Source organism: Musa acuminata, chromosome BXJ3-8 (assembly GCF_036884655.1).
Source record: "Musa acuminata AAA Group cultivar baxijiao chromosome BXJ3-8, Cavendish_Baxijiao_AAA, whole genome shotgun sequence".
NCBI classification, from domain to species: Eukaryota; Viridiplantae; Streptophyta; class Magnoliopsida; order Zingiberales; family Musaceae; genus Musa; species Musa acuminata.
In genome coordinates, this window is record NC_088356.1 from 8151893 (window position 1) to 8173313 (window position 21421).

The 21421-nt window shown below is 38.4% G+C and overlaps 3 protein-coding genes across 5 annotated transcripts; all 3 read right to left on the reverse strand.

The window, feature by feature from the left end:
• Positions 1 to 90: 90 nt before the first annotated feature.
• LOC135645212 (F-box/LRR-repeat protein At3g48880-like) lies at positions 91 to 7831 on the reverse strand. The gene is made up of 5 exons (XM_065163380.1): positions 7691 to 7831; positions 7409 to 7501; positions 5817 to 5956; positions 1682 to 2055; positions 91 to 1151 (listed from the first exon to the last, which is right to left on the reverse strand). Exons 3-5 carry the CDS (start codon positions 5823 to 5825, stop codon positions 551 to 553), a joined length of 984 nt encoding a protein of 327 aa, XP_065019452.1. The 5' UTR covers positions 5826 to 5956; positions 7409 to 7501; positions 7691 to 7831; the 3' UTR covers positions 91 to 550.
• Positions 7832 to 8162: 331 nt separating this feature from the next.
• LOC135645143 (MLO-like protein 6) lies at positions 8163 to 11586 on the reverse strand. Its single transcript, XM_065163239.1, has 15 exons — positions 11322 to 11586; positions 11170 to 11227; positions 10833 to 11089; positions 10372 to 10488; positions 10228 to 10288; positions 10060 to 10148; positions 9911 to 9985; positions 9739 to 9833; positions 9525 to 9574; positions 9396 to 9436; positions 9132 to 9305; positions 9017 to 9052; positions 8869 to 8936; positions 8732 to 8792; positions 8163 to 8654 (listed from the first exon to the last, which is right to left on the reverse strand). The coding sequence occupies exons 1-15, from the start codon at positions 11448 to 11450 to the stop codon at positions 8271 to 8273; spliced, it is 1695 nt and encodes a 564-aa protein (XP_065019311.1). The 5' UTR covers positions 11451 to 11586; the 3' UTR covers positions 8163 to 8270.
• Positions 11587 to 14348: 2762 nt separating this feature from the next.
• On the reverse strand, positions 14349 to 20776 carry LOC103993263 (tetraspanin-10-like). 3 transcript variants are annotated; one of them, XM_018829866.2, is made up of 11 exons: positions 20586 to 20776; positions 19741 to 19853; positions 19593 to 19647; positions 19443 to 19498; positions 18579 to 18626; positions 18032 to 18080; positions 17849 to 17932; positions 17708 to 17775; positions 16928 to 17053; positions 16765 to 16840; positions 14349 to 14625 (listed from the first exon to the last, which is right to left on the reverse strand). In XM_018829866.2, the coding sequence occupies exons 1-11, from the start codon at positions 20637 to 20639 to the stop codon at positions 14542 to 14544; spliced, it is 813 nt and encodes a 270-aa protein (XP_018685411.2). In that variant the 5' UTR covers positions 20640 to 20776; the 3' UTR covers positions 14349 to 14541. The 3 variants fall into 3 exon arrangements, with proteins under 3 accessions (XP_018685411.2, XP_009411536.2, XP_009411537.2); XM_009413261.3 differs by lacking the exon at positions 14349 to 14625 and adding an exon at positions 16329 to 16517 and having other exon boundaries at positions 20586 to 20775; XM_009413262.3 differs by lacking the exon at positions 14349 to 14625 and adding an exon at positions 16329 to 16552 and having other exon boundaries at positions 20586 to 20771.
• Between the last annotated feature and the right edge of the window lie 645 nt (positions 20777 to 21421).

A 21421-nucleotide genomic window follows, 5' to 3' on the forward strand; every position in this document is an offset into this window, starting at 1 on the left:
TGATACAAGTCAATGTGTTCTTATTAGGTAGGCAGCCTTGTGAGGTTGTAGTCCACATTTTGAATGGCATCTCTATGCTCTACTTGCATCTTTACCAGCAAATAATGCATACGGCCCACACTTTGTACTACTTTTACACAACTTGTAGAATCACCCTTGCATTTGGGCAGTGAATCCTTCAAGTGATGATGCATCTTAAACATCAAGAACACTTTACAGTGTATTCTTCTATCTATCTCATCTAAAGCTTGGACTGCAAACTCCAATGCAGTTCTATACATTTAGCAACAGGCATTCATTGGAACTAGTTTTTATACAACAGAACAAGTACCTAGGCAGACTTTTCTCTGATACTAGGCCTTCTGATTTCATTATTTTGATGTAACAGCTGATGAAGTCTCTCTGTTCATCATAGCATTCTTTAAAGACAGAGATGCAGAACACTGTAATTGATTGTCTGCCAATCCATTATTGTTTTGTTAAAACAATAATGCACATATCTGAAAATCTTCCGATAAATAAGCATGTGTATTCTTCAAAAATACTGTCACTATGAAGCAGTCAATCTGTTCACACAGTTTTCATCGAACAACTTTCCGTAGTCCCCGAGATCAAGAGAGCTAACCTCATCGTGGCGCCAGAACCAATCCTCGTACCGGTACCACCGCATCAGACCTTCATCTTCGATCATCCTCTTGCATGTAGTGCATGAGTTGCTCTGGCAATGGAAGAATTCGCGTATCCGTGAACCCTTGTTAAGGATGGCTTGGTCTAGTTCTGAGTGAACCGGTCTCCGAAGGGTTTCAAGCAAAAGGCAGTGAGATATATTGAGCACCTCCAGACTATCCATGGAGTCCAAGATAAGCAGCAAGGCTTGCTTTGTGATTATAGAGCATCGCAGGCTTAATACTTTTAACTTTGGAAGGTTCACCGTGATAGCAAATGCAAAGTTCACATCAAATGTACCCATAACCTTAAGCTGTGAGAAATTTTTGCAGCTTCTACTTATTTCTTCCATTATGTATGGAGGATGGGGAATACCAGGCATTGTAAGTGATTCCAGATTCTCCCATCTCCGGATGGCTTGGCATATCCCAACATTTGTGATGCGGTTCCAAGCCGGCATAACTAGTCTTCTAAGATAAGGAGACCTGATTTCAATTGTAAAGGTAACGGCATTAATAAAAAGAATATGTAAGAAACTACAATGTGATTATTGATTTAATTTCACACTGTATAACAGGTGTGGTGTTATCAAACTAACTAATTTAGCTGGCTACTATTGGCTGCAATTTGGAAATCTTAACCTCATTTGTACTTAATCAAGTTCATTCTCTTGCAGTTCGAAAATATAAGCAGTTTGTTGTTGTCCATCATCATCTTCACCACATGCTTTCTAGGAAGTGCTACAAGTGTATTTCACATAATAGAAAAAAGGGCCATTGATCATGTTATAGATGGATGCAAAATAACCAACATGTTTAATGGTACAAGGCCTGTAGTTGGATGCTGAGAGGTAATTTAGATAATGACTCCGCTAAGGATTATAAATTAGTTGTAGTATTGCACAATTTTGCTGAGATGTCACTTGAATAATAGCATTTGCTATCCTAGAAAGGTTTATTTCATCACTGAACCAATAACAATGTCAAGTAAAACACTAAAAACCAAGGAAAATTACCTTTCTGATATGTAACTAAGATGATCATCTTTCATGTATAGATTAAAATGAAAGATCATGTACGTGACATTTCCAAAACTAAGAGCCATAGCCATCCTCAATATTCGAGTCAACCTCCTATCAGACCTTTCATCCACCCATATATATGGCGGTGCTGTTGTCTGGATAAAGTTGGACTGCAGGTGACCCAGGTCAAGGGTGTTCCAAATAAATGGATCTGAACAAGCCATGCGCCACGAACGACAAACCCGGGAAACTGGAGCCAGTTGGATCATGTTTAACTCCTTAAATATCTTCACCAGGACATCAGTATCCATGTCCTCCCATCTTCTACCTACGTATTTAGTGTCTGCCATCCTCGCTGAGTCAAAGAGCTGTCAAAAGGACATCAGAGGTTGGACTAGTTAGATTTTACTGACACAATCACAGAATAAACTGATATGCACCATAAACCAACAGTAGGCAGGAGTGGCATACAACATACCAAATGAATGCAGATTAGGTTATATCAAGATAATTACAGAAGCAGGTTGCCAAGAGGAGGTGTTTTAAGTGGCACAAAATGCAGATAGTTTAATTTGTAAACATCAAAAAATAATTGAATAAACATTTCAGGCATATTATCAGCAAAGATCAACCATGAAATATGATTGAAGCCGAAAAAGAAAAAATATACTGAAGAGTCCAACTCATGTCCAAAGAATATCATTGGGTGTAAAAGAAATCCGAATATTTCATGTAAAAGATTCATGGCTCTTCACTCTCCAAAGAGATCAACAGAGTAATTTTTTGTTGTTGTTAAGTTGCATTTGTTCAATTGGTGTAGAATCTTCAGGAGTCTAGTCCAATAGCCTTTTGTTTTTACTAATTTGTACTTATCAACTCTCCATCCATAGATTTCTTCCTTACCTCCATTTTTTCGTATTTCCTTTTCTTAGTATCTTCCCTTCATTAATTTCCGCTTCCTGTTTATTTTTCTAAGCATATTTATGCTGTTACACTATTTGTTTCTTCTCAAAATAACAAACAAGACCTTTTGTTCCTTGAGTTCTATAGCTTTTATTTTAAATAAAGATGCTTCAACTGTTAATGATCTATGACTAAAATTTGTCATGACCATAATCCTTTTGTGTTGTTCTGCATCGCTTTATCAGCATCCCAGAGGGCAAGATTAGGTGTACCCCTGCAAGTTGCAACTGATCCTCTATACACATCCGTAATTGCAAATCCCATCAACCAGTTAGTTTTCAAACACTTGTAAATTATCTTTCTATCCGTTACTTTTCTTCTTTTCTCTCCTTGTTACATGCCACATCAATCACTTCCTTCCCCATCCCTTTACATTCTCTTTCTCTTCACCACTCTTCTTCTTCTCCTTATCTTCTGTTTATTTCTAGCTGTGACAGAGAAACAAAAAAATAAACACGCTGCAGACCAGGGACAGGCAGGAGTAGAGTGTAAGTTGTAGGAGACGGATGTGCGTAAAGTTATTTCCATGCTTTAAGATAGGGGGGTGTTCAAGTCGAACCGGAAAACCGAATCGAACCTGAATCGAACCGGTTCATCAATAATTCGGTTTTGAATGCTATAAATGGTTCCATTTTGGGGGGGGTACTTTCCTTTGGTCCAATTAATTGGTTCAGATCAAACCAAATTGATCTTAATTTAAAAATGCCAACCCAACCCAAAAGCCCTAAAACCTTTAAAATCCCTTCCTAAACTTGACGAGTTCACTACTCTTCCTTCGTCTCTGCGACTCTTCCTTCTTGTTCCTTTCTTGACCTTGCTCTCTTATCTCAAGTATGTACCCTATTTTTTTCTCATTCTTCTTTGTTAATAATCCCCTTGTTGATTTGTATGCATCACTGCATATTCTCATCATCAAGAAAAAAGGACTGCACGTGAAGTCATTATTCCTCTAAGGCATCTTTCAATAAAAAAATAAAAAACCACTTGTGCATAGGCCCAATTGTTTAGAATGTTTAGAATAATATTTGTGATATAAACTTTTTGAGAATATAGGTCCAATTAGATCAAAATTCTGGTTTGGTTCAATTAAACTGAATCAGTTCACCAAACCAAGCCGGTTCATTTGAAATGTATATTTTTAAATTACTTAAAATTGAAAACCTAACCGGTTTTGAACCGGTTCGATTAGGTAGGTCTGAAATGGTTCCAGTTCGAAATACCTTGTTTTAACCGAATCTTTCAGTTTAGTTCGTTTCGACCCTTAACCGTTTGGTTCAAACCTCTTTGAACACCCCTACTTTAAGATCGATGTTTTAATCCATTATTTAACCATAATAAACAAGAGTTGACATAGTAGTAGTTAATTAAAACTGGCAGCAAAAGCATATCTGAAGGAATCTTCAGTTTATAAGGGTGTATAATCATAGCTGCAACTGATAAGAATAAATAAGAAATTTTTGAGTTTTTCGAGGGAAACATAAACTATGTATAAGCTTACTGACATTATTTCGCCTAGTATTCACTCTAAAATAGCTTCAATGCTTGCTTAATGGCTAGCGGTCCTCCGTTTCTTTGTGAAGGTCGATTTTTCTTTACAAGTGAAAACAGGATGCAATTTCCTTTTCTCTCAGTTTGTTTATTTTCCCAAACTTTGAAACATATCTTGTTGACCCTCAAATTCAAGCCTTCTGTTGCAATTATGATTGAACTAATTTCCTCTTTTGTTTGCAAAAAATATAATCGGCTGTACTCATCATAGTTCAAGGAGTTTCTTCTTTCTTACCAAGTTCTCATAAGATAATTTGTAATACCCGATTGAGTCCCGCATCAAAGGTGGACTACAACTTAGATTGACTATGAGCATACTACTATTAACTTTGAATTTAAGCATCTTAGACTAGTGTATCAGGCTCAACAAGTTAATGATTTATTTACCCTATTGAGTTGGGTAGTGAAAAATGGTATCGGAGTTAATCTAGTATTGGACATGAGTATGGTGAGAGACTCAATTAGAAAAGGACTATCCGTGGTTGGGACTGGAGGGACATGTCACGATGTGGAGGTCACCAAGGTATGATTTTGACTTATATTGGGCCTTGACGAAACATGATGCTTAAGTGAGAAAGATTATCACCCCCCAATTTAGTCTCCCATTCGAAGTGGGCCAAGACTTAAAGTGAAAGAGTCAGATAGGTCTACTACTATTAATTTGAGCTTAAGCATTTTTTATCAAACTCAATAAATTTAATAGGTCAATTATCCCATCGGGTCGGGTTGTGAGAGCTACCTTAGTCTATTTAGAATGATGACAAAATGATCTCACGCTAACCAGGGGCTGTTTGTTATCCTAGTATTTATCGACAATCAATTTATAGTTGCCAATTCACTCTACTTGTAGCCAGACTCCAAGGGAATGGGTAAAGGTCCTTAAAACTTCTGTATTGAATCTACTTTTACTTATCGAAGTCAAGCCATGGATATTTTCAACTAGTGAAGACATTAAATCAGGTTGTACCAAGAAAGAAACAGAACCCTTTCAGGAGAAGTGGAAACTTTGAAATGCATTCCAATAAAGATGAAATTTCCTGAGCATTATACATTAAAGATCACAACTTCTTGTGGAACATGCCCAAAGCTAACAGAACTCTCAGGGGAAAAAATATTGGCCTGGATCATGAAAAAATTCCATTACTAGGTACCTCAGCCTGATGACAACTAAAATTATTCCTTTTCTTTGGGCAACATTTTGGCTAACTGGTTGCACAATAATTGCAGATCCATATTATTTGAACTTTCAAGTTACCTAGATCAGGCTTATCCATGAACCAAAATTAACAGGAATCTCAATAGTCAGCATAATGGACTTAAGTTATAATGCCTTGATCCTCTCAGAAGGAATATAATAGAGCTGCAATGACAAAATTGTATAAGGTTGGACTGGTGCAAATAAAGATAAAAAAATAAATATCTTTATGTTACATGATGCAAGAAAATACAAAATCCTTTCAATGAGTCTCAAAAGAACATCTTTGCATATATTTTTTCTAAAGAATTTCTTGACAGATAAGCATCCACACACTTAAAAGAACCCACAGAAAATTGATTCCCTGATTTTGGAAAATCTCAGCTAAGAACTCTTTTATGGAAAATGGAAAAACTAGAATACCTCTGTCATTCACAATCATCAGGTTGGCAGCTAAAGGAGATGGTCCTGGAGATGTTTTCTTGATAAGAGCTGAAAGAAGGTCACCAGAATTCCTCCTTGATCTATTTACTAAGCTCTTTCCACCACCTCAACTGTTGTTTCTGTACAGAAGCATCACAACCACACACATTAGACAAAATGCAGGTGCTGATAACCAGCAGCCATATTAAAAATTCCTCTTTCTAAGTTTTCTGCTTGTTAATGCTGCTCTTATTTATTTCCATAGCAAAAAACTGAAAATTACCAAAACAAAAATAGTTTGTGTTTAATTAATATATCAATATATAGCTGCTGTTTCAATACAAACACCTACAGAGCTAAAAGAACCAGTAGCTGACAGGACCACAAAACTTTATTTGAAAAATGACAATTTCAGTTTCGTGTAGAATGGTCCTTTGAGCAATCATTTTCTCATCAACAGGTGGTCACACGGAAATTATGGTTGCTAATCAGAGATCTTGAAAGCACCAAATTTCTTTGAAAAGGTGAATAATTTTTTAAGTTAAAAACTGCAAAAGCAAACAAGATGACTCAATCAAAAGATAGGGGGGAAAGTCACCAATCAAGAGTCACTATCTTCAATGAAATTATGCAGACATTACAGGAGAGAAGCACAGATCAAGACAGTTTCTATAAGGAGTATTTTTATAACCATATAGACCTCCTGCATTAGTTTTTTTTATGCAGATCATATGACATGAAGTTTTCATCACCATCTTTGTAAAGCATCTGTTCCATTTATAACCAAAAATGACTCATCAATGACACTGTATGCAAGTGTTTTGTTGACAGCATAAACAAACTATTTTCCCATCATCAGATATGATGGGATCATTTACCATCGTGGCAGATGGTTGGAAGAGGCTTCAGATTAAGCTAACATTCACCGAATTTATGAAAAAAAAAATCTAAAATGGTCCTTGTCGTTGATCAAACAAGGATCCACTTTTCCCAGGGACATGTCCCCTTGTCTACCTTGATGTAAGACACAATGTAGTTGTTATACTCCTGTTATAACAATTCTTAATCCGCTTCCATTTCTTGTTCTCTTTCGTCGTTATGGAACAAAACCCCTCCTAGAATCCAAATTCCACCAACAAAAGTTTGTTGTATTAGAAGTATCTGCTTCACGACAAAAACATTGCTGCAGATATTCAGTGTTTTTCATTCTAAATCTGCAGTTGAACTCAGGTGACACATTTATATCGGCGTAAGAAAATCACGAATCAAAAAAGTTATGAAAGGAACTAATCCAAGAATTCTATTCATTATGAGAGGAAAGCTAAATGTTAAGAGCAGATCGAATAAGAGAAAATTTAATTTTTGCTTAGAAAATAAACAGAATTAAATAAGAAACTAAACAAGAATAATTCATCGTCCGAACACAAACCCAGAATTTAGTGTTCTGACACTATCAGATCCTAGAGAATTTTGCTTCAAAATAGAAACTTATTCAAATCTATCAATTATTTCAATAGAACAATTGAAAGAATAATGAAATCAGAAGGAGAAACACCCACAAGATGCATCGTGCAAACTCTACTCGAACTTACTTGCGTTTATTGGTCAATGATTGCTTCTTCTATCCTCACCCAATTATCTTCCCTACCTTATTTCGGAAGATTTCACCTCGAAAGCCAAAAAATCTGCAATTGGGACAATCAACGGGCATCAGAGTCGTGGTCAAGCCAGCCAGCGTCCGACGAGGAATGGCCGCGTACGGTCGAGAGAGGCAATAGAGCGAGAGCGAGGGGGGCGTGCGGCGAGGAGAAAGGAGCCGAAAGGGGGAGACCGAAACAGAGGGAGAAGACGGAAAGGGGAAACGAATCCGTTACCTTTCGCGGCGGGGAGGGGATCACCGGCGGCGGGAGAATGAATGGGGAGGAGTTGACGATCGGAGAAGGGAGATGAGATGAGACGAGCGAGAGCGAGAAGGAGTTGAAACGAGGGATCGTTACTTTACCTTCCGCTCCATTTGGCTCTCCCCCGTCACCTCCCGCATCAAGATTCGCCGTAGATTCGTATGTTCCACGGGTTCCTAATGTTTTGTCTCTAACTCGTTCTACCCACAAATGTACCACACGTCTCGTATGGCGTCCTCGAATATCTGGCCTGTGGGGCCCACTGACGGCTCTGGGGATCGGGTATGAATTCTGGTCAGCAGCACGAATTGGGTCTTATAATATTGTGTCGCGGTCTGCGGATGTTATATTCCGGGTCGGATCCGAATCGACCCGAACCGTTTCAAAAGACAATTTATGCGTTGGATAAAAGGCTCTTATGTCATTATAATCCAACAAATCCATCTTATGCCATCCCTCACTATCATTAGTGATGCTCTCTTACAGGGAAATGTAAGAGGAATCAACGTCAATGGATCTATGAAGTCAAAAGAGAAGCCAAGTCAACCAACTCTCAGCTCCGTCTCTGATCAAACGAGAAGCTGGTCGCATGAGCATCGACGCCATGAGCCACCGGCAACCTTGCTTCACCGTGGTTTTCTTCCACCTCCGGCTGGCCTTCCATTAACTCCTCTTGCCGTCCTTCAACGTCGGGGTCATCGTCGGTGAGGTATCGACCCGGGGAGTTCTGCACACTGTCGAGTTCACTGCGGTTGTAGTGCAAGAGGTGGACCGGCGACCAACCATGGCGGGGAGTAGCTGTTCTGCTGGTGGACAGAGGCGACACACTTCCCGACCTTCGGTTCTCCTTTAAGTGCTTCTTCGCTAACTGATGCCATTTCCTCAGAGCAGTCGCCACCCTCTCGTCGAAGATGGTGGGCTTCATGTTCGATCCCATCTGTCAGCAGAAACAGGAAATCCATTAGTCCTCCGGCGAAGAAGAACACTCTCCGCTGTGATCTTGAGGAGTGTTACCTGCGTCACCAACGCATAGAGAGGCAGTGTGACGTAGCTGCACAGAACCTGGATGAGGATTCTGACAGAAGTTGATGCTAATTAGATGCCATCTAGATGAGATTTAAAGACAGCAGGAGACGGAGCAGAAGACAAACCCCAGTGAGATCCGTATGATGATGTCCTCAATGTTCTGATGGAAGCACGAAGGATACCCGAACTCATACTGCAAAATGATTAGTCCCAAGCACATCAAAACACGATGTTTAAGCGAAGCATTAAGCAGTTTTTGCCTCGATTTCTTACCCAACTCCACGCCAAGAAGCCCAGCTGAAACGCATTCTGCAAAGCGAAACAAAAGCATCTGTTGAGCATCTGAAATTGTTCGAAGAAATGCATTGATGTGCTGCTGTAAGATCACCTGAAAGAGGACGAAATGGATGAGAAAGAGGAGGAGACGGGGACGATTGAACCAGAAGAGATCATCTGCTGGTTGAACGATCGGAACGCCCTTGACGACATCTCCACGCTCCATGATATTGACGGCCATCCTCGTAATGATCACTTGAAGCTTTGTTCCCACCAGGAGGATCACCTGCGATCAAAGAAGCGACTGCAGATTCAATCTTGGTCGGTCATGGATTGCAGTCTTCTGCTGTGTTTTCTCTGGCTTGAAGACACTTACAAACAGAGGGATAAAAGGCAGCCATAGGTTGGAATGCCAGCCTGCAGAGCAACACAACCGTTAGTCTGCAGCATCCAATCTCTTCCTCCATCGATAGGTACAAAGATGAGATGACAGATTGAACATTACCATGAGTGTTAGTCAGCAAGAAGATTAGTGCGAAGAACCATATCGTCGGACTGCAGATAGATGAAGTATTGATTGTTACTACTAGATTGCAGATTCAGGTGAAGATTCAGGTGAAGATAGCAAGTGATGCCTTCTCCTATCTAGCAATCCAATCATGTTGTCGCCAGAATCTTACAGAGCAAGAAGACAGTTACATGAACAGGGATCAACGTACCTAATTCCAACCACAACTTTGAAATCCTCGTCGAGTGATCGCTTTATGTACTTCTGGAAGTTGAACTTGGTCGAACTCTGTGGAGCCAAATGTGCCTGAGAAGTAGCAAGTGAGTTTTGGATTGTGTGACCCAAAGGCAGTGTCTTGTGTTGATAGACTAGCATTGACTTACCATGATGAATCCATGTCTCAGTGTCAGATAATCCACCTTAGGAACTGATCTCACAAATTGTCTGAAAAAGCAGACCTGATCAACATTGCGTATCTTGATGAGTACAGATGTGAAGCATGTAAAAGCATCATGAAAGATTCGGGACTCACAATCCAGATGAGAATGGGTGATTTGCTCCAGAAACTCAAGTGCCGGCGGCCGAATGATGTCTCCCTTGCAAATCTAAACCTTGCAGGATCTGACAAAGGATTTTGAGGGTTATCGCACTCATCACACCTTGAACTCATATGATGAACTACGCTAGCAGAGAGGCATACCATGTGAGAATTGGTATTCAGCTGTTTTGGTCTCCAGTTCCCATGCCTTCCATCTCCTCATCTGTATCACATGTGCAAGATGTAGTTCATCCTTATATTAAGCATAGAATCTGAAGTCTTTTGGGGAATCCAACAGTTCTATACCTTCAATCTACCCAAAGCCATTGTGCTGATGCAGTAGAGGATGTGGGAGACGGCCAAGACAAAGATGAAAATGTGAAGCTGGTGGATTCCATCGGTGGAGATCAAAGGAACTTTGCCCTGTTCAGTGTCACCAGAGAATTAAGCTCAAACTCATGCAGCTTTGAGATGAATCCTATTGACTAACAATGAGACTTCTGAGCAACCTCCTTGTGGACCAAGCTAGATGAACATGAAGGCACATGGACAACAGCCAAGGCTTCTACAGTGGCTATCTTATTCTATCACAACCTGTTGTTGGTTCTAATCATCCAAAATGCTGGTAATTGTATCAAAAAGAAGAAACACAGATGACAAAAACCAGGAAATATGTTTCCTTTAATTTTATGTTCTTTATCTGTTCTTGGTGTCAGACTACCAACGTTGACAATGGAGATGTATAGGTCGGACAAAGGAAATCTGACCTTTGCTGCACATTTGTCGGATCCTCCACCTCCAGCCAAAATTCGCCGGAAAACACCAGCAGAGACGGAATCCTGAAGGAGTCTCCGCCCAGTGGTGCTCGAGTCCTGCGAGTGGCCGTCGGCGCTGGTGGCGGCAGATTCGTCCCCGGGCTTACATGGATGCCATGAATCACCGACACTCTTGGGCACACATATCTTAGAAATGAGGCTTTGACCAACAGTCAGAAGCAAGGATATGAAACCCATCAGCATCAGCTCTGTCATGGAGAAGACGACGGCCATGCGTGAGCTTCTTATGATGCTTGAGATCAAAATCATGTAACATACAACTCCTTACCAGATTTGATCTTCTCTAGTGACTCATAAAGTGCTTTCCTGTGACGCTTCTTCAACCACTGAGCGAGAGAGAGAGAGAGAAGAAACGAAGCAGGAGATCAAGCATGATCTAAGATGGGACTGCACTAGCTCATGAGGCAAGCTTCTGCTTACCTTGCCGACGAGGTCGATTACATGCTCGATGATGATGGAGATGAGGACCAGGACCAAGCAGACGACGGCGACCGCCCACGTCGGAGTCACCTCTAAGGTCCGGCTGCTGCTGCTGCCACCCCCGGCCATCGCCTCCTACGCTTGCTGCAGCCAGTGATGCAGAAGGTTATGGCGGAGTGAATCTTGTAGGCTGGAGAAATGGAAACCAATTCTGAGATAGAGAGAAGAAGGTGAGGGAGATGAACGAGTTTGACTTGGTACAGTTTGTGGCTGCTAGATGATACATTTATAATCGAAGAAGGGAGACTTCTTTTTTCCTCTCACATACATAAATGCTATTTCTCTTTAACATGAGTTCAATGCATGTTGATATGTAACTGAGAATAGCAGACTTTTACTTCATACAAGTCAAATACTACACCTCAAAACAAGACAAAGATTATTATGTCATTGCAAAGATGAGAAGCTTGTAGAAGACATCTTGAATGTGAATAGGGTGTGTACTCCAATTTTTTGTTGGCATATATGAAAAGAAAAATGTGTACAAAAGAAGTTTTGTGAGACTTATATTTCTGCAATTATTGTAAGATGTTGAAGGATTGGGATTGATTTTTCAATGGCAATGAAAAATAAAATACTTGCTTGAAGAATGGACAAGTCAAAGCTGATAAAAGCAGGAAAGGAGCTGCAGAAAACAATGGGAGGTATTGATCTGTGTGCTTTCAATATCATTTATTTTTCTTGGCTTCGTTTCATGTTGAATGGGTCGGCTTCGATCACCTTTTGTTGTTGGACCTGTGGAGGTGTTTAGCTGCATCATCTTCTACATGTTTGACTTGAGCTTCCAGACAGTTGCATCTTTGTGATTGGATTTGGTCAAACAAATCTTACCAAGCACAGCCCTTGTCACTCGATGAGATCACAAGGGAGCTAATATTTTGGTGTTACATATCATATATCTATCTATTTGTATGGAGATGAATGTTTTTACTTGCATATTTTGTTTCTGCTACTGGATTTTGCTCTTAAAGTTTTTGGAGTAAATATTAACATGAATATTGAAGGCACACACCTCTGGCTAATTTGATTCTTTTTTTATTATTTTTATTCCATTGATTTCTTTGATAGAATCAGCACCAAAATTTGATGATTAAACCCTACTAAGCTGACAATAAGGTATCAGAGGTCCTGACAAAAGATAGATCATTATCAGAATGATAAAAAGCATGGTACCAGTCTTATTTGACTTTTTCCATGTTTGAAATTTCTTGGATATTTCTAGGGAGTTTTTGTTTTACATAACCAAGGTTTCTTCCTTTGAAAATGAGTTCCATCAGACCCAGAAATGAGAGAGTAGAAAATTATTTTTGATCTTCCAATATACAGAGTCTTCCATAAGGGAAAAGAAATATCTGATATTTACCTAAGATATATATACTTCATTTGTCATCAAGTTACCTAAGATATATATATTTACCTAAGATATATATACTTCATGTTATTTCAGATGTTGATGCTTAACAATAATGTTCATGAAGTTTATATGAGGACTAATTGTATTAGAAAGGATATGTTACCATGTCAGGCTCCTAAATGTAGCAGCAGCAGTAGTATTCCAAATGCTACTTTTCCTTTTTCTTCTCACATGAACAGTAACTACTACTGATGGAATCACTAAAAGTGGGAACTAAGTCTTTCCACAAATCAATCATAGTTAATACACTATCAAAATCTGGGAAGTCTCAGGGAATTCAACCCCACAATGTTGTGCCTCAACAGGTTAAGAGAGGATGAGTTGAGCAAGCAGATGAGCTGCAACTTTGATGAAGACAATGGATTAGATTGTGTGTCAGAATCTAAAGAAGCCAATGAGTTCTTTCATGCCATCATCAAGAGGTTTTAAGATCATTTGACAAGCTTTGTCTGATTAAGTAGGAAGACACATAGTGTACAGTCTCATCACAGAAAAGAAGGAGCATACCTGATGGACACAGAACAGCAGCAGCAGAAAGAACCTGAAGAAGGTCCAGTAGTAACACCATGGGGCTTGCCATTGGAGGAGCTTGTGCTTTTATGACAGAGGAAGAAGATGGCACAGATCTCATTTCGCTGATCTTTCCACTGTTGGAATGTTGACCAGTGGAGTTTCTGAGACTTGTATTCCTTGCCAATTTCACACAATGGACCACATGCTGCACTCTACCAAGTCTCCCCAACCAAACTACACCCACAAGTTGAGAAGCCTTTTATTTCAATTTGTTTGATTTGTATTTATGTGTTTGTGTCTCCAAGTGAAAGCCACATTAAGGTCAACTGTTTGGAGCCTTTCTCGTCAGTCAGCCCCACAAATGTCATATCCAAGTCAGTAGTTAGGTTAAGGTTTTCTGACCATAATAAACATTTCAACTGTTCACTGAACCACATAATCTTTGAACTACAATCTCTCTCAATATATATACATACATACATACTTACTGTTAGCATATATAATACTTAAATCAAAGATCAGAGTCAATATTTGCTAGTTCTAAAGGAAAGATAATAATCTTTATCGACTCTGAAAATAAGAAAACTTATAGAGAAGGAACCAAAATGTTTTGAGTGGCACAAAATGTTTAGATAAATTGATGGGTATTGGAAACATAAGCACCAAAACTTATAGGGCTAACTTCAAAAGAGACTTTAATCAACACTAATAATAGCTTATAGTTCTGATCAAAATAATTCCACACAATTGACATGCCTTGTCTAAGTACATTCCATGAAAAGTCTGCCCCATCACAACCTCACACACCACATTTGAGCTTCCAAACAAATCAGAGGATCCCCATGATGATTATTTGATGGAAAATTGATCCATCAAAGCTAATAATTGTTCAAAGTCCTCATAAAATTCATACCCTAATTTGACTTGTATTAGTAACTTGACCAATTTGACAAGTCTTGTTTTCACATGTTAGACAATTCTAGACAGTATACTGTGAAGAACATGCAAGGAAAAAAGAAATGATAGATAATGTATCCAAATAACAGATAATAAACTTTCCGAATTTGTTAAACAGATCATCAGCTCTGCTTGTTTGCTACTTGGATGATCAGTGTTGGGAGTGACGGAAACAATCTCTCCGTTAGTCGAGACTAAATCTCTCTGTGCTGTTCACACTTCACAGTCGAGTTTTGTCGCACATCATCGTCAAAGAACGAATCAAACCTTAATGGATCAAATAGTCATCACAATCCACATCTCAGTTTCTTCTTTGCGATGTCGGCCCTTCTGGATGACTACATGCAATGGCCTGATCAACTGTGGAGACGAGAAATCTATAACGCTGAAGTCAACCAAATTGATGTGTGTGCATATCTGCAGGTTAGGTCTAAAAAGACTTGGAGATGTTTTTAGCACACCATCAAAAGCAATAACAAAGAAAATCCAATGAAAAGGACTCAATCTGGAACAATGAAAAATCCATTTGAACATTCTTGGAGTTGCTTAATCTGTCCACAGCAGTAATATGAACAAGAGACTGTTGGTTCCTGTTTGAACAAGGAAGATTCAAACCATTCTGGAACACCAGCACCAGCATCAACATCTTTCTGAGGTGATATCCTAATCAGTAACTTGTTATTTTTGGTGATTGAGGTAACCATATTAATCTAAGAAATTTCGTCAATCAGCAAATGCTCAAGGATTCCACTATTCAATCCTTTTCCTGCATTATCGACATCACCATGCAAGAACAGATTGATGAAATTACACAGTACTCTGTAGATGATGACTTACAATGACTGGAAAACATGGCTTCAAGTATGCCTTTTATTTGACATACAAAAATGATTAGGATTTGGACCACCATTCTCAAGGATGATAATAATGATGTTATTTCATTGAAAACTTAGGCTTCCAAAAACCATAGAAGAATTTAGTGTCAACTGATATGACAATGAATGTATAACAGCTTATTATAGATCAAATTTTACCAAGTCATAGTGTTGGGTTGAAGTGGCATAACATTCTGCAAACACAAATTTCTGCTTCATTGCATCAGATCCAACATGATTTTAAAAGCCATCAACTTACTTGCAATTCAGTAAATTGTGTTATGAATGGTTGTCCTAAGAAAGCCAAAGAATCCATCTAAACCACTACATATTTCATGTTGTTAAACCGACAAATCATCGAAAAGTAAAACATAACTACTCGTAGGAATGATCATCTTTTCCAATTAGAAATTAACTTATATCAGAAGCACAATTTTTATGCAATGCACCAAAAACTTGACCATCTTTAAAAATTTTGCAAACTAGGTTCTTGTTTTCACTTGTTCAAAACATCAGTTGTAACTTCAGTTTCCATATCTCAACAGGATATTGTAGGCCTCATATTATCACGCAGAACAATCTGTGAAGAAAAAAAAAAGAAAATTTGAACACTGATTTTAACAACCAATGATGTAAAAAAGAGCATCTCTTCACAGTAGTATCTAGCTTCATCATGGAAGCACATTTTCTTCCAAGCAGCAACATCAGAATCCTGTATTTTGATAAGGAATCATGTGTTGGTTTCAACGACAACTCGGTCTTTAGCCTTGTGTAAGCTTTCATAGCAGCAAATGTCATGCTCATGCTATATGAATATGCGAAATGAGCATGAACCAAGAAATCTTCTCTTAAACCTAACTAATCATGAATTGGATTCCTTTGAGTTGGTAACTAAAGTTTTCAAATTTAGGATTTGACATGAATATGTTGGATCTGCATGGGTGGCAGAATGCGCAAGACTCCCACCGACACAGGACCTAAGGTAAGTAAATTTGTGCAGTCTTGGCCCATTCAATCAAAGAGGTTGTTTGTATCTGTGATACTTGCACTATTCATCTAATTTTAACTATATAATGCCCATATCTCCCACCTTTTTTAATGCTTCCAAATTGACTATTTCATAATCTAGTTAACTGGTGATTCTAATCTGGTTAAAGAGATCACTCCACTTTTAACACACCCACAAAGTTGATTAAAAGAACCAATAATAATCAAAATGATGAATGAAATAGAATCACGCTCAATCTTGTTTTTGATGTTCAACTGCAAAATACATCAGGGTTCTCAACTAATCTAGTGAACTATCTTCCCCACAGGGTGAACAATGTGAAAGATCATCGGCCTCTTGCTTTCACTGAGTGACTTCTTGAGACATTCCTTCTCGCACAGCAACCAACAAAGTACACAATAGACTAAACCATTCAGCAGAGTGAAAAAGGAAAAGAAATCAGTGAATCATCTGGTCAGGTGGATGAAAAATTATAAATTTTTTTTAAATCAGCTAAAATACAATATCATGCATTCTTATGCAATATATATCAATTTCAATATCAGACATAAGCCAAGCAATAATGACAATATTGTTGTACCATGTCAATTTCAAAGTGGAGTTTGAGAAACTTACCAATACAACAAAAAGAATCAGGTTAAAAATTGCAACCACTCTCCATTCTGTCTTCATGTATTGAGCAACTCCAGCCCTAATATTAAAGCACAATAAAACTCTGTTAATCAGATTGAAAACTGAGCTTCAGGACAAAGACCTGGTATGTTGTCAGGAAACTTGCTTGCAAGAGTCACAGTCATAACACTTGATACTTCTTGAATTTTTATAAAGTTTGCAGTCCTTGTTTGTGCTAACAGGATGATAGGTCAGGTCGTAATAGGAGGCGTTTACGGCAGGATATCCACACCTGAAAATAGAGAGAGAAATGCAAGCAAAGAAAATAATCAATTCATTTTCAATAAAAAACTTTAACAAGAAATTGAATTTTGAATTATAGCCAAAGCTACTAAGAGCCAGAAGAAATGCAAATCCATGTGGAGGAGTGAATGCCTTCCTTTCCTACACAGGGAGGGATACACCTGCCTTTAAGTGAAGACACAGATAATGTTGGTATGCAAATTTTGAAAAAGGTTCTTTATGCCTTTGTGTTTCACAAGCTCAATAATATGTTCACACTCAATATTATAATGGCTATGTGATAGGGAGAACATGCAGAATCTGTCATAACACTACGTAAACTAATTAATTCTTTACACTTTACTGAGTTAATCGACATAAGGGTTTTGGCAATTCATGAGGGGGAATAAAGGAGTATAAATGTATATCTTCCGGTCACAGCTATTGCTGATAATTTTAATGAATATTTATATGTACCCTTGCCAACTTTAGTAAATACCTGCAGTTATATGTCAGTGAACCATTGTGGACTATAGGGTACCTTATTGGTGCAAAGCATCAAAAGAAAGCAGGTATTCTTCTTGCTCAGGTTTCAGATCCAAATTAGGTATGCAAGGGAACATTAGGTGGCAGTTTAAGCAAACAAGAATGCAAGGAAACATACTCTGATGGTGGCCTACAGCAGCCAGCCTCGATGGGGCTAAGTTGTGCCAGTTTATACTCCTTCAGAGTCTGGCCAAAGTTCAGACAAATGAGAAAAAGAATATTGCAGTTGATATTTGAGAAACAAAAATGAAGAACTGACCTTGTATTTTTTTGGCAAACTATTGCAATCCTCAGACTTGACAAGGCAACTTTTCAAGTGTCTCCAGTTTTTGGTATTGTTGAGCTTAAAATAGAAAGCCAATTGAATGGGCATACAACCGATGTATATTCAAAATATTATCAGCAATACTACAACACCATTATCATATAACATAAGACCTACCTGCTTGAAGAACCAAGAACTATAATCTTGAAGATGATACTCCTTGTACCTAAACAGCAATTTAGTAAGAAATGGTTGGTGTAGCATACATAACTAATCATCCTTGTACTTAGATGATGTCCAATTTCTTGTACACCCTGCTAGAATCATCTGGAAAATTGTAGTTTGCATAATGTTTGGGTACTTTGCAGATTATTCTGAAAGATGACTGTCGAACAGAATGACTGAAGCAAATGACACTGACAACTTCAACTGTAGACATTTGTTTGCAATGATCTCTAAATGATTGCCTTCATCCAATAGGCAGATGGAAGGCCGTGAATTGTTTCTTGAAGACATACTTCAATATTCCATGATCTATCAAAACTATTAAATAAATGAAACACGATTCTTCTCATATTGAAGCTGGATAAATGCTTCAAACCTTGGAGTTTGCAGGTATTGATAAAATCTTGATTAAAAATTTATTGAAATCCATCTCAAATTGTGTTCACATTGATTCTTTTACTTCAGAGTAATTAAACAGCAAATATTAATGTTTTCTTACCTCAGACCAGCTACAGAATGACCTGAACCACTATTTGTTATGATGAACCTACAAGAACATTGGCTAGATTAAAATTCAACTCCTAATCAAAAATGGAAATGAACCAAAATTCTAAACAAAAGTAGTTAAAATAATCATGTGAAAATGAAAAACAAACCATATGATTTTTCCAAGTGTATTGTTCTGCTCATATAAAATATTTCTGAGGGACAAAAGGAGTCAAACACATCATAGTTACAAAAGCTTTAGCAACTTAAACTAACATCACTGTGCCTAAAAGCAGTATTCAGTTTTAAAGAGTTGAACAACTTAAGAAATACTAATTATAAACATTTATCATAAAGAAGCAATAGAAGAAAGGAAAGAAAAGGGTAACCAGGAAACAGATGAAGATTCTATGTGTTGGAGATTTTGTACATTCATGTTGAAATAGTTGGTGTTAAAAGATAGGTAGCTGAAACCTAAAAGGCCAAATGCATGATCAGGGATTTAGCAAGGTTAGAATTTATATAAAACATGATATGCTCCTCGACAAAGTGAAAGGATTATAGTAGAATGATGATTGAAAAAAGATTCTTTTTATCAACAAAAGAATTAATATGTACATATGATCTCAGCTTCCACCTATGCTTGAACAGAGTGACTGAGATATGAGAATCTTCATTCCTTTTTGGCTTATTTTTTCTCTTCCTAACAATCTTTCAGTAAATTCTGAGACTTCCAGAGAACAAATCATTGACTGATAAGTAAGCATAACACCTTTCTTGTTGGTAATCATGGAATTTTCAAGATTCAATAGGAATTAGGACTAATTAAATGTCATTAAGTGAAGAGAAAACAAGGATTTCAACCATCAGTACTTACGCCAGCACGGTGAAGACCATAATTGCAATCAAAATCAAGCACAACATGACAAGATACTGAATTCTCAATGTCAAGGTTCCCTCAAGTACAAGGCATCAAAACAGAAAAGCATTAATGAATTCAATAGATTGCAACTTATTAGAAGGATACCACCCACAGCAGAACTGCAACATTTTTCCAAGCACCCAGGAAACCTATCAAGGATCTATGTTATGGAGACAGCAATTAGTTCTGGAAAAGTAAAACAAGTAGCTAAACTAAACATCTTAAGCACGAGTCGAAATGGAAGGAGACTTACACTAAAAGAATCAATGCACCGAGACCCATGACAGGGAGGGTCAAGGACTTTCGGCACTCGTCATGGTGGATGCTCATCCATATTCCAAAGCAAATAACTGCTATTGCTAGTATCTACAACATCAAAACAAGTCTCCAAGGAGACATTCTAGTGGTTAAGGTGCAGTGCGCAGAGTCAGAAGCTCAGGGGATTGAATTTTACTGTAAGCATCTAGTATGCATATATGTAATGTTTGAATGGAAAAGTAAGGTTCTAAGAAAAAGCAAAATAAGAGTTAAGGTGATAATGGCAGAATATTCAAGAATAATTTCTATAAGTAAAGAAATCACACTCTCATTTTCCTTTCATTTGCTAACTACCAAGAACAAAAGCAGATTTAATGATAAAATCTTTGATTTTATCAATACTATCGGAAAGCAGGCCTCGGTTCATCTTTCCTAATTTCCTGTTCTTGATTCTCTTACAACCTCTCTAACAAGATTAGGAATTTTGGGGCAAAAAAAACCAGACAAGGGGGAGTTAGTTCTTTGTACTCTAAATAACAAAAGAAAATATAAAGTTCCATAAAACAAACAAGTGGTCTGCATCACTTGGATCAAACCCCTCTTCATCACCCAAAAAGGAGCAAAAAAGAGTGAAATTTCTTTCAAAAAATATGCACATTTCTTCCAACGGAATGATGAGAATGTGAAAAGCACCAACTTTAGGGGCCAAGTGGTGCAAATGGAATGGCAGAATAGTATTCAGCACGGGCGTGGTGATTACAAATGTTGATTTGTCCCACAAAAGGAAGCCTTACATGAAGGGAGAAAGAAGAGGGTAAAGAAAGCAGCTGAGATGTTTACCATGGAGAAAAAGTTGATCCACCTGATGACGAAGGTGCTCGTTCCCGTGCTCATGGTTCCCCCACCCTTTCCGCTTCCCCCTTGCAACGAGGGCTTTTGCTAGAAGACAAAGCAGATCAGAAGAAGATGGGATGCAGAGTGTGTGTGATGAGGGCAAAAGACGATGCCGTGGAAGCCATCACTTTATAGCCCCAGCAGCACAAGCATTCAAAACTGCAAACCTTTGAGTGTGACCGTCTTCTGCGTAGTGGGACAATGGTACTGATCCCGCGTGTGTAACGGCACACTTCAAACCGTTATAAATCCATACATCATGAATCTTCATCATAGACCGTTATAACTCAAATGTGACGGATCTTTATAACGTACGGTGAACAGAGAGCAAACTGAGGACGACGATGGGATCAGCTGCGAGATCACCGTCATCCTTCTTGGAGATGCCAAGAATCAAGGACGATCATGGAACAGATGGTGTCGCAAGACGAATCCATCGTTGAGCCAAGATTCTACTGGGTTGAAATCTTTAGTTGCAGACCAAAAACATGGAGCATTACGTCGAACATGGAGTTCGCGTTCCTACACTTCTCCGCAGAGAGAAAAGATAGCACGCTGCAGTGAATCCCACCACCCCTCTCTCTCTCTCTCTCCCCTTCTTCTTCTTCTACTTACCAACAAGAGTTAGTGTGACAAAGAAAGAAGATTCTTCGAGTATACAACTTCGGCAAACAACAGGCTTAAAGATAAGATTGCTTAGGGTTGATATGTGTTCTAATCAAGAAGCAGCTTCATGAGCAAACATGGAGCGGTTCACATCTCTTTCCTGATCACGAGCTTCT